At 44.4% G+C, this 13,268-nt stretch overlaps 1 protein-coding gene across 1 annotated transcript in view; it reads right to left on the bottom strand.

Moving 5' to 3' along the window:
• Positions 1–13,268, bottom strand: part of NOSTRIN (nitric oxide synthase trafficking) — a gene marked incomplete at its 3' end in the record, with an annotated part of 49,764 nt that overhangs the window by 6,330 nt on the left and 30,166 nt on the right. The window contains exons 8-12 of the mRNA XM_080927060.1: positions 10,581–10,679; positions 10,359–10,484; positions 5,510–5,618; positions 4,172–4,260; positions 1,127–1,252 (exon numbers count right to left, since the gene is read on the bottom strand). Coding sequence (XP_080783186.1) covers positions 1,127–1,252; positions 4,172–4,260; positions 5,510–5,618; positions 10,359–10,484; positions 10,581–10,679 — 549 coding nt within the window. The remainder of the gene's footprint in view (positions 1–1,126; positions 1,253–4,171; positions 4,261–5,509; positions 5,619–10,358; positions 10,485–10,580; positions 10,680–13,268) is intronic.

Here is a 13,268-nt window from a genome sequence, read left to right as displayed (position 1 = left end):
AAACCCTAACTAAAAGAGGCCCCAATAAAATGGTCTCGACCATTTTAGAGTTTATGGTTCTCTTCAGAAAGAATATTGTCCCTTTGTTACTGAATGCTTGCTTACAGCCCCCTCTTCTGAACAGCAATGAAACTAGCTACAGACAATAAATTCCAGAGACAATTTCCAGAGAGTGTGTAGCATTACTCAGACACTGGGTCTGTCGTGGGCTTTCAAACTGTACTCCTGTTATCCACATTACATACTGTGTTAGGCTGTGTACCAAGGTGTGCATTTCCACTGTCTAAGGTGAACCTGGCATGTAAGATCTTACAGTTTGGGTCTGCAGGAATACCCAAATCTCTACAGCAGCACACTGAAGAGCTGAAGTTAAGGTTTGGAGAGAGAGAAGAAATCCTATGGTTTTTGTTTTTTTAGTTTTTTCAGTTGAGTGATTTAGTTTCTTGCCAGAGGATGTGTTCTGTTGTGTTTAGCTTTTGTTGTGCTCAAAAGAAATAAAAGTAAAGTTATCTTAATAGCTACAGTAACAGAAGTCTTAGATAACAAAAGGAGGTCAAAGGGATACAAATTGGAAAGGAAGAAGTCAAAGCATCACTCTTTGCAGATCATATGATTGTATACTTAAGTGACCCCCATAATTCTAGCAGAGAACTCCTACAGCTGATAAACAACTTCAGCAAAGTAGCTGGATATAAAATTAACTTGAACAAATCAGTAGCCTTCTTCTACTCAAAGGACAAACAGGCTGAGAAAGAAATTAGAGAATCGACACCCTTCACAATAGTCACAAAGAAAATAAAATACCTTGGTGTGACCCTAACCAAGCAAGTGAAAGATCAGTATGACAAGAACTTGAAGTTTCTGAAGAAGGAAATCGAAGAAGATCTCAGAAGATGGGAAGATCTCCCATGCTCATGGATTGGCAGGATCAACATTGTGAAAATGGCCATCGTGCCTAAAGCAATCTACATATTCAATGCAGTCCCCATCAAAATTCCAATTCAATTCTTCATAGCTGCAGTAAGAACCTGGGGCTTAAATATGGCACATGTTTCTGGCTTGACATTCTTTTAAGCCCTTCCACTTCACAAGCACATGCCAACACATCCCACCTGCTCTCTGTTACCTTTTCTTTCCACTTGAAGATGCAGGTGCTGCACGGATGGGAGGGCTTTGGCCTTTGCTCCAGGTCTGCCAACACCGACGACAGTTTGTAGGAGTTTGCTTGCAAAAGGTCTAGTTTCAAACCATTCTGTGGACACACCATAGGGCCATGTGAGAATATTTCAAGAGAAGGAGGCACAGCTGGGTGAGTAAAGGAATCTCAGCATATCCTCAAAGGGAAAGAGTTCCAGAAACATATACATTCAGCTCACATACAGATACACAGGAGAAATGCCGAAAGAATAAGACGCTCAAAGCAGCACAGACAAACCGGATGTGTCTTACTCAGTCTTGGCTCTTGAAATCATGGCAAAGAGAACTTGCTGGGTGAGTTTGTGACGATGAACAACTTTAGACAATGCCCTGCCCCCAAGGAACAAGAAAGAAAATAAGTGTTGACTGCAGAGGCTCCCTGAGAGCCACGAGGCAGTGTTTTAAAGGACCGAGTATACAAGCAGTAGCCACCAGAATGCACGGGAGTCCTGTTGCTTTTATTTAAAGGGGCATGTCTCATAATACCCAGAAAAATTTAGTAACGTTGCTTCTCTCAAGTGGAACCAGTATTATCCATATTTGAATAAAATAATGAATAAAATATGTAATATCCATATTTGAATAAAAGCAAGAAGTGATGATAAGTTCCTAGCTTCTTCCTGCTCTGGCCCTGACCTTGAACTAAAACTTTATTATTATTATTATTATTATTATTTTTTGGCTAGGTTCAGTCAGGAGCAAGCAAATTACAGAATAAACGTAGGAAGGGTGTAGTTTAACCCCTCCCTCCTCCCTCTCTTTTCTATTTCTCCGGCATAGTGTTCGTAACCCTCATGTCTCCACTATAAAGATAACTCTGCATCAGTAGCCCCTAATCTTCAGCACAGCTCACTACGCCTTGGAACAGGCTCACCTAAAATAAAAGCCAAATACCCCATCCCTCTGGTGTTAGGCCCCAGCTCTGGTGCATTTGAAAGCACTGGAGGATACACCATGATCTCTCTGGAGCAGCGTTCTCTGCCTGTGCAGATAGCATCTGCTCTGAATGCCTCTGCCAACATTCTTGAATCAAATATGGTGCTTCAGGGTCCAGGAGACTGTGCAACATGAAAGAATTTAAATGAAGCCAAGCTTCCTTTCCAAGAACTCTTCCCTGGGCACGAAGGAATTCACCAGTACCACCACTGTCCCTCTCCTGGAGGCACAGCTTGTCTAAGGGAGTTACCATGGCATTTGGCATCCACCACACGAAAGCCTTGTGTTTGTTCATAGATATCATGAGTTCATGGCTTAACGTTCCCCTTTTCTTCTAGGAGAGTCAGGTTAGGTTTGGAGCAAATGGTGATAATACACTGTTGACTCTGACGATGACGAGCAAGCCCCATGCACAGACAACCGAAGAAGCTGGTGCCATGCTTCTGGTGGCTTTATTTTGGTAAATACCATTTGCATTGAATTAGTTCATTGAACATTTTGTGCCATCACAGAAAATGCCCCCTCTGCCCCCCCATCTGTTCTGTGATTTCCTATAAATCACACCCACGTGTCGTTGCAGTAGGATTTCAGATCTGTTCCCGAGTAAACAGATTTAGACCTTTCTTTTCACAGAAAGTGTTAGGGTCACTTCTGCAGTAGCCTTCACATGAAATAAATTCTGTTCTAAAAGAATACAGAATGAATTATAGCTGGCTGCAACTGCCAGCTTGCACCAAGCCATCACTGAACTCTCTAGTTGGGGAGAATTAGGAGATACCCACTTTCTCAGGAGAGTCAGGCTAGGTAAAGAAAATTCTCTCAGACTCCTGTATTCTTCAAAATATTATTCAAATGCCTGCTCTTCCTGGATTCTTCTTGCATTAACTAATACGAGCCGACTTTCTCAGCATTCAAACCGCAGCATAGGCTCTCTTCCAGAACCTTCCCACTCCTATCCAAATTCCTCCAAAATATTGCATCTAAAATAGCTCTTTTCTTCCTTACTCCATGGCACACAAATGCTCCTTTGTCACACCCCTGTGTCCTTCCCTGCCATACCCCACGCCTTCCCTTGTCACACCCCCTTGCCCTTCTTTGCCACACCCCCTTGCCCTTCTTTGCCACACCCCCTTGCCCTCCTTTGCCACACCCCCTTGCCCTTCCTTGCCACACCCCCTTGCCCTCCTTTGCCACACCCCCTTGCCCTCCTTTGCCACACCCCCTTGGCTTCATGATTGTAGCCCTGTCTCCTGTTTTAGGAGGACTCTGATGTCAGTCGAAGGAAAAGAGAAAGTAGAATTGAGAACTTTAGCTACGCCGCCTCTCATGATAAAGTTGCATTCCCATATGCCCGATGTTAGCTGAGAATTGCTATAGTACGCTGAACATCATCCCCACGTAGGCTGGCAGACCTAAGGCATGCTCAGAATCTTACGTTATCTTACACTGGGCAAAATCACCAGGTGGGAAGGCCGTTTCATTATAGATTGAGGATGTTCCCTCGAAATGTACTGGCCATTCTACTAAAAGTGGAAGAGAAAATGACTATGTGGGTATGCTTTCTCACCACCGTAAAGGGCAGATAGTCAAGAATGTCGATCACTTTTTGAGCTCCCCCGAGCGCTGCTGTAGCATTTTCTGGACAATGATGTATATTATCAGAAAGCTCTATGGTTAAATATCAATATTTCCATTTCTCACATAAGAACACTAACATCTCACGTTTCTGTGACCAGCAAAGCTAAATCATAAGATCAGCTTCTGCAAATGGCGACCCAGCGATTTCCATCACTTGCCAGGGTCGGAGTGCCTGTGATTTCACTAAAGCATGCATCTATTTCTGGAGAATTCTATTTAGAACAAAGTAAACTTTTCCACATTCCTCAAACAGCCCATGGAGGAGCTGAGTGTCTCGGCTTCTCCCACTCAATTGTTCTGAATCAGAAGGAAGGAGCAACTGACGGGGTAAGTGAGCTGAAAAAAACAAATACTCTAAACTTATCCGGTTCATCACAACATGCACTCTGCAAATATTTACCTCGTCCATCAGGGTCTCCGCATCTTTCTGGCTCTTGGCATCAGAAAAGGAGGAGCTGCTGGCAAGTGCTTTAAGCTTCTGTTCCAGGCCTGAAAATGAGAGCACATTCTAGGTCACCTTTGACCCAGTCGTAGTAGGTCAGAGCAGGGGACAGTCACCATCAAAGAGAGCCTGAAGGTTGGAAATGATACTGGTAGGATTTCCTTAATGGCCAGGAGAACGTCTCTATGTAGGAATCACAGGGTCTTACTCAATGGCTGAGATAAGAAAACACAGAGTTCATTTATGGCTACCCTCAGCTGATGACATTTGAGAAATTCTGGTGCTTACAGGCTTTGGCTGGACTAAATACGATTTTGAGTTTCCTTTGGCCTGTTTCAATGTTCCTTACATTTACACGGCTGCGCTAGCTTCTTCCTCGTTCTCTTTACCTCTCCCATTCGAGTTCCATCAAAATGAAATCCCGAGGCCCAGGCTCAGAAGCTGGAGGCTGGATCACAGATGTGTGGTTGTTTTGTGGTCTGTCCTACTTGGGGATCATTTCACAGGCTAAGTATTGAGTCCCCAGTATGTGATCTAACATGAGCAATTGTCATGTCATTTCAAAACTTAGTAAAAAGACAGAAATGAAAGCCCCAAACCATGTTAAGATCACACACATCACCTCTCATCCCAGCTACTTTGAGAAACAATAAAATTGTGCATTTTTATAGCACAACAGTGAGCTACCTATACAGTTCTCATGAATGCACACGTATCCTTTTACGCTTTTTTTGTTTTCTTGATTTTGATTTTTAAAAAAATAGGGTCTCACTCTAGCCCAGGCTGTAGCCCAGCCTGCATTATAGCCCACTCGTGACTCTTTATTTATTTCATTTTGTTTTTTTATTAATGGTGTGTGTGTGTGTGTGTGTGTGTGTGTGTGTGTAATACATAGGGACATATGTGCCACAGAGCAAGTGTGGAGATCACAGGATGTCTTGGTGGATCCCCCCATCCCTGTGCACCTACCCCCCCACTTCACCTTTACATGGGTTTCCAGAGATCCGCCTCCCATTATCTGGTTGTCAGGGCAGTGACCTTACTCACTGAGCTAGCCCACCAGCCCACACATGGCTTTAATGTATTTTACTTTTATTGAACACAACTTAGATTTAATACCCTAACTCCAAGTAAAGCTTCTGAGTGTGCTTAATACTTTCCCTTATCCAGCATCCAAGGGCATTATCACAAACCGGACGTGGTACAGACAAGACAGGATGGCCACACGTGTGAGGCCAGCCTGCTCTGCTCACACTGTGTGGCCAGCCATGGTCCTGTGGTATGAAAGTCGCCCACCTTCTTTGTCTTTTGAGGCCATTTCAATGTCTCTTTGCAGTCTCAACAATTTGGGTTTTATCAAAGACTTCCGCCGCTCTTTGTCCATTGGGTTCTTCGGATCTTCTTCCTTTGGAAGAAAAAAAAAAGACATTTAAAACTTAAGGGAAAGGTGAGAGTCACTGCTCCTAGTTGTTTGGAGACTCTGAGTCTTTATATTAGTGGTTTTAACTTTACCAAAGGGGGCAGGATTGAAAAATGAAGATAGTCTTTGGTTCACACACGTTGTTCTCTCTGTTTTGGGCCTGATTGATAAGGAGACATCTCATTCACAATTTATCATGCACAATGAGCATTTTATTTAGTGAAACAAATTGTTCTGGGAGAAAAAGATTTTCAATAGTGATTTCAGGTTCTTGATAAATAAACTATTTGTAGGATTCTTCATGTTTCATGACATAATGGATATTGATTCAAGCCCGAGGCTTTTATTCATCCACTGTAGGACTCTGTGCGAGCCCCAAGTCAGGACAGCCTTCGGAGTGGAACAAATGTGTATTGAATGCCGTGTTGGCTTGGAACGAATGCTCAGCTCCAGAGGATGCTCTACCTATGTGGATTAGACTAGAGTTTAGAACTGAGGCTGCCAAGTTTATGCAGTTTTGTTTTGATTATTATTATTATTATTTATTATTATTATTTTGAGATAGGTTCTCACTGTTTATTTCAATCTGTTGGGCTTGAACTTACAGCAATCCTCCTGCCTTAGCCTCTCAAATTCTGGTATTCTAAGCATAAGCCTCAATACCTGGCTGCATATGAGTTCTCATATGGATTCCGTCAGGGTTGGAGGAAAAGAAAGAGAATCACGCTGGTGGGGCAGAAGGTGGCTGGACCCATAGAAGAACGGAGGAGCTATTGAGGGAGTGGACAGACAGATGTGGAGAGGAGGTCACACAGAATGCAGAGTGTCACCCCCATACAGGTATAACAGATTGATCGGAGGGTTTTCTTTCTAAGGCATACAGTGCATCTCCCTGCATCTATATTATATGCACTTCTTACTCTTAAGAGGCTGGCTGTGCCTTGTCCTACCTGTGACTCGGAGAAACATAAGAGGACCCAGGCTGAAACTTTCAGTCCCTAAACACAAAAACAATACTTTGACACCACTCCTTCTCTGGGCTGCAGGAAGTAGAGGCCTCAGTGGGGTTCACACCATTAGGTGAGAACACACTAAACCAAGGACCTCCCCCAACTCTGACCTTGAGAACTCTACCTATGTGGATTAGACTAGAGGTTAGAACTGAGGCTGCCAAGGAATTGAGGAATTCAATCCCGGTGTGGCTCCTGCTCTGGGTCAGTTGGGGACATCTAGTAATTTAAACGTGTGTTGCTACTAATGCCACCTCCTAACATTTCAAAAGAATCCCAGTTAAATGTCCCAGAATAGCCTTATTGTGTTGATAAATGTTAGGTGACAGTAGTGTTTTAAAACTTTAGTAGATGTATTTATTGGCACCTGTCTGTGGAGGTCACGGGACAGCTTGCAGGAGTTGGTTCTGTGCTTCTTTGGCTCTTTGGAATGGAAGTTACAGACACGGCAGCAAGTGTCTTCACCATCTCTGCTGCCTTGCCAGGCCACTAAGGGCATCTGAATTATACTTGGGAAGAAACCAGCAGGCACACTTCACTGTCTATCTGTCCATCTGTCCATCTGAAGCTCCTCAACAGTGTTGGAAGAAGGAAATTTTACATCCAACCAATCCATTCGAGGACATGGGAGGCCTCTCACTCTGCCCTTCTTTCCCAAAAGCTGAGTAGGAAGTCCTGGGAGAGGCAGATGAAAGTACGGTCCTTTGAACACGGACTTGGCAGAATGTGTGGATAGCTCTACACTGCTCACTGGTCCTCTCAGCTTCCTCTCCTCTCTGAGCCAACATCACAGCACTGGGTAAAAACCCCTCTAAGACCTACTGCTGAGGACCGAGAATCGAGCCTCTGGAATACTTAGCCTTAATGATATCATGGGCATCTTAGTCACTTGAGACAGATTTGGCTATAGAGTTGAGTTCTAGTGCAGTGAAGTTTCTTAAAAATCATAAATTCCCATGAGCATGTCAATTATAGGTGAATCATCCTATCTCCCTGCATTGCAATGGAACCCTGGGTGAATTTCCCCAAATACCCTTTATGGACAAGTTGGGCGGTAAGGGTGTTCTCGTGACCCTTTGCAAGAAAGCAGCAGATTCAATCCTCATATACCTGCTCATCTGAGGCTAGAAGGGAAGGAGGGTGTTGTCCCCTTGGGTCTCTGTTACCCTCTTTCTGCTTTGAGCACATGTTGCTGCTAAAATCACTCACCACCTTTGTCAAGGTAGGAAAATAATGACAATTTAAAAAAGCAACTGGCAGGCTGGAGAGATGGCTCAGCGGTTAGAGCACTGACTGCTCTTCCAGAGGTTCTGAGTTCAATTCCCAGCACCCACATGGTGGCTGACAACCATCTGTAATGGGATCTGATGCCCTGTTTTCTGGCCTCTGGATATATAGGCATTAAATAAATCAATCATACATTAAATAAATAAAATTAAAACAACAACAACTGGCTGCTTGTGTGGCTGGTAAAAGGGGGGCGAGGTTAATCTTGTGGGGATTCAGAGTGTGTCCCCATCTCCTCCCTTCCCCCTCTATCTCCTGTACTCTGCCGGTTCTTGGCTCCAGTCAGTGAGTTTGTGGGATTAATGCAGTAGGAGAGCCCACAGGAGGCTGGCTGTGCAGATCAGAAATGGGTAAGAGCTGGGAGAGAGCTTGGGAGTGTGAGTGAGCTCCGGCGGACAGCACAGGAGAGAGCTTCCAGAAGCCATTTTAGGATATCGATCATCACTCCCAGGTACAAAGCATGTCCAAGAAAAATGTCAGTTCCTGGGTCTGAAGTTCCAAGCTACTTGTGAGGTATGAAGGTCTCCTGAGTCCAGTGGTTTGAGGGGTATGGGGGAGATGTGGTTTTGGTTTTTTTGTTTTGTTTTGTTTTTTGGGGTTTGTTTTGTTTTGTTTTCGATCAACCAGCTCCTAGAACTTTATATTTAAAGTGACAAAAAAAAAAAAAAGACTCTAAGAAGCTGGGTGTATGTATATCTTATATCTGCCATGCAAATACCCTGGAGGCTGAGGCTCAGGAACAGACCCAGGATGCCTGGGCTCTGATTGGGGAAGAACCCCAAATGCCCGACGAGTTGAGCTCAGGCCATTTGGTCCTAGTTTTCAAGGGTTGGGATCTGAAAAAAAATGCTAATGTTTTCCCCCATCCAGGACTCATATGTCTGTGCACCTTGTCCTTTGAGTAAGGAAGGGTTACACTTAGTGACTTCTAACAAATGGACCGATGAGAGGCCACTTCTAGGACTGGTTTACAGACCTCTGGGCTTCAGCTCTCTGGCTTTTGGTCTCTTTGGTCACTGGTCCATAGGAAGGAGGCTGCCAGGAGTTGCAAAGCAAGAGATGGACAGATTCACATTGCAGAATTTAAATGTGCCTGTGCCTGTGTGTGCACGAGTGCTTGTGAACATATAAGTGTGCAGACAGAGAAAGAGGAGGCAGAAAGGAAACTTGGAGAGGGGAAGGAGGAAGGGGAGAATGAGAGAGAGAGAGAGCAAGAAGTTGCATGTGGTGTGAGAAGAAGGGGGACTTTTTCAGGGGAGGAGGGGATAGCAAGAGGAAGGAAGAGGAAGGGGGTAAGGCCATGGGGGAAGGGACAAATAAACGAAAAATATAATGATGTGTGTGTGGTAATGCTGTAATGAAATTACTTTATATGAAAAGAAATGACATTTCCCATTTTCAGCTCTTGAGGCCTTCAGAGCCCTACCCAGTCACCCAAGTGAACTCAGAAATTAAGCCTTTCCCCATAGAGCTCTGAGCCATCTAAAGTCCTCTATCCTTGCCAAGTGAGGGATTAAGAGGCCCTGACCCATGTAAAATGTGAGACAGCAAATGTTTAAGCTAGTAAATTTGGAGTCAATTTACCATTGGTGCAGAAAACCAATACAATTGCTGAACATCCACTTTTACAAAAGACTGTGTGATTTAAATGCCCCTCGAAGTTCAGAGATAGAAGTACAGGTGGTGGTGCACGCCTTTAATCCCCAGCCCTTGGGAGGCAGAGGCAGGCAGATCTTTGAGTTCAAGGCCAGCCTGGTCTACAGACTGAGTTCCAGGACAGCCAGGGCTACACAAAGAAACCCTGTCTAGAAAACAAAAGAAAAAACACTTGTCCCACCACCTATTGGAAGGACTGAGAAGTCGACTTTCAGGACATTAGAGTGTTTTTCTCATGGACTATACATTCTCATGGGAATGAGTTTGCCATAGTTCAGCCCTTGCTTTCTCACCCATTTGATGTCATTTTCCTGTCCTGTTATGACACATCAAGGAAGACCCTGGATAGACTCAACCAGGACTTCCCAGCCCAGAACCATAATTCAACTTGTAATCTCTCAGTTACCAATCTGTTGTATTCTGTTCTGGCAGCATGTAACCCTGACTAAGACAAAGACCCAGCAAGAATCTAAAACTTGGCCAGCCTTTCTGCCTCCAAGGGATACCACTGCCATTGTAACCCATAGGTTATGATTCATGGTCATTTCTACCACTGTGGACAAAGATAACATCTTTAGTTACAAAAGAAGAGCGGTCCACCCAGGTTATGATGACACATGTCTGTGACCCCAAGAGTCCAAAGGCCAGTTTTGGATCAGGGAGTCTAGGGTGAGGACTTGGGGCCAGGGAGAGGACACTCTTTTCTGTCTCAACCTGGCCTCAATACAGGGCCCAGATGCTGTAAAGGCACTTCCTGCCACTCCATACTTACAAAGTAGTCAGCCAGTAGCAGCTCCGACTTGTTTTCTATAGATAGGATTGCTGTTTCTTCCATTAGAGCCTGGATATCTTTTTCAACATCAACCTTGCTGATGGCACAGTGGATCTGTGTGTGGCACTGCAAACACCAAAGAAAGCAGAGTGGGGTGGCTGAAGAACTCACTCCTGTAACCTGACCACACACACCAGAAACAGGGCTGTCTCCACTACTCACTGTGGTCAGCGTTTGTCCAAAGAGAGAAATGTGTTGGCTGTATTGGTTTAAGTTATTGCATAAAACTTGAATTCTTTCTTTCTCTAGCTCCAGCATGCTCTGAAGAGAATAAAAAGGAGGGGACCATCAAGCATTTCGTATGCCAAGCTTGTTAGCCCTCACACAAACCCACCCACCCACCCCACCGTGAGCTAGCCTGAGCACACTGTATGAATGTGCCTTGGTATATCCAAACCGCAGTACAGGGGGATTGCCAGAGCAAGGATATGACTTCCCGACTATCCTAATACCGCCATTTAAGATTCCTTTAGCTCACAAGCTTCCCTGTGATCCTTTAGCTTCACACAGCATGTAGGCAGATGCTACAAGTTACCAGCTCTTCATAAATAGATAGATAGGTAAACAAACAAACAAACAAACAAATAAAAGGATACAAAAGGAAAGAAGGCCTAAGGTGCAGCTTTGATGTTAGAGGAGAGTGAAGCCCAGGGAGACCCATCTGCAGGTCTGAGAAATGCTTTTAGACAGCAAATACTTCTGAAATTGTTGACAAACAGGCGAGGCACACATCCTTCTGCCTGTCTCCATAGGAGTAAAGATGGCATGGCGGCCGATGGTTTCATCATAAGAAGAACTAGGGACAAGAATCGATTAAAAAAATAATAAAAGAGAGCCAGTGAGATGGCCTGACAACCTCTGCTACACAAGGGAAGGAGAGACCGAGACCCAGGAATTTCCTGTGACCTACCCCATGCTTAGGGACATGAATGCATGGGTGTGGTGCACTCTCTCTCTCTCTCTCTCTCTCTCTCTCACACACACACACACACACACACACACACACACACACACGCATATGTACATACATGCACATACTGAGTAGTCTTGTTAAGGTTACACGGGTCGCTTTGCTGGCCACTAACATTCTAGAGCAATGCCACTGGATTCGAGAGTAAGCTATGGGACTCTTTGACACCCATTTGCTGATTTGTGAGGCCAGGTGAAGCCTTCAGGGGGAGATTGTTAGGCCATGTTGGAACAGTGCAGGCTGCAGTACAGATACCCAGAGGACTCTGTGCGCTAACAGAGATGGCAGGTGTCTAAGACAGTCCCCACGCGCTGCTTTGACATGATCAAGGCTCTGCGGAACTTGGTGGGTACCATTACCACAGGAAGAATGATGACTGAGGCTTCCGGTAAGCAGACGGGGCAACAGAAAGTCACAAAGTCGCCACTAGCCTGAGCCACTGCAGAGTCCCCCTTGTACGTGTTCCAGATTTAATTTGTGATCTCAATTTATGTTTTTTAAGTATGGTAAGATTTACATAATATAAACAACGTTGTTTTAAAGGCACAGTTCACTGTTCTGAAGAACATCCGCACTGCCGTGGCACCCTCGCCAGCACAATCTCCACAGCACTTTTCATCTTGTAAAATGGAAACTCTCTAAGGTAATAACTGCCTATCCCTCCTCCTCCTGGCCCTAATGGGTACCACTCAACTTTCTCAGTCTCTGAACTTTACCAATGCAGATCTCAAGCAGGAAGAATCATCAAATGTATCCATAAAGTACATCCATGTTGTGTCTTCAAGGCTGAATGATATTCCAGTGGATGATATGCTATAATTGCTTAGTGATGTAAGGTCATCTTGCTGTTTCTTGAAATGGCAGCCACCAAGGGATAAACAATAACAACAAACGTCTGTGCCAACGCAAAGGCGTTTAGATTCGGGGGGTTTTGTGCCCACATCCTGACATTTTCATGGGAATCCTGCAGTTACACCCTCACAACCCCTCCGATTAGATGGCTACATCATGTTCGCTGAGTTAAGGGAAGCCAAGTGCCTCTGAGATAGTATCTTCTCTAAAATCACAGGCATCAGCCAATAGAATGTGACCAACTGTCCTTTTGTCTTCCAGATAAAGTAGTAAAGAGGCAAAAAGTAGCCTATCAAATGCATCGATTCATCTAAGGCAGAATTACAATGGTTTGGATCACCTCATAAAAGAAAAATGTCCTTACCCTATTTTTTTTTTTTTAAATCAAGAAATCAGCTGCTTCAGCTTAGAAAGTAGAAGCAAAGAATGCGGGGCTTGGGAACATAGAGTCAGGCTTAGAACACAGTGCACTCTGGCAGCAGCTGTTTCTTTCCATCGATAAGCACAGAACCACAAGCATCAGTCTGAGATTAGAATAACCAGTGTCCTTGCGGAGAGATGGGAATGTTTAACAGCTTTAATTACATTTCAGGGAAATCATTAAAATGATTTGTGTTTGCTCACGAAAAGGGGCAGCAATAAATTCCACTGTGCAAAGGGGGAAATCCATATCTCATTTAGTGAGCTATTGCTTTCTAGTGTCTTGTTCTTTCTGTTTAAAAATAGTTGATAGAGAGACGAGGCATTCTGGAGATCCTCCAGCTGTTTGACAGCAAGGAGAAGGAGGCATAGTCAGAGAGTTACTAAGGGCTGTCGGATTTAAAGCCTGTCCAGACTCCTCATCCGTTCTCTCCCGTTCTCTTTGTGTCTGCTGCTCTGACTTCAGAGTATTAAAGAAGGGTCTTGGAGAGACTGCATTTTCATCTGAATTGCTTTCAAACAGAAGATGTGTTATACTATTTCCATAGCAAGGGTTTCAAACTACAGCACGTCTAGAAGTTACTCGGAGCCCTTCCAAAAAACCCTGC

This window comes from Micromys minutus (genome assembly GCF_963924665.1).
Source record: "Micromys minutus genome assembly, chromosome: 13".
Taxonomy (NCBI): Eukaryota; Metazoa; Chordata; class Mammalia; order Rodentia; family Muridae; genus Micromys; species Micromys minutus.
Note: the sequence above shows the minus strand (reverse complement) of the source record. Positions and strands in the feature narration are given on the sequence as shown.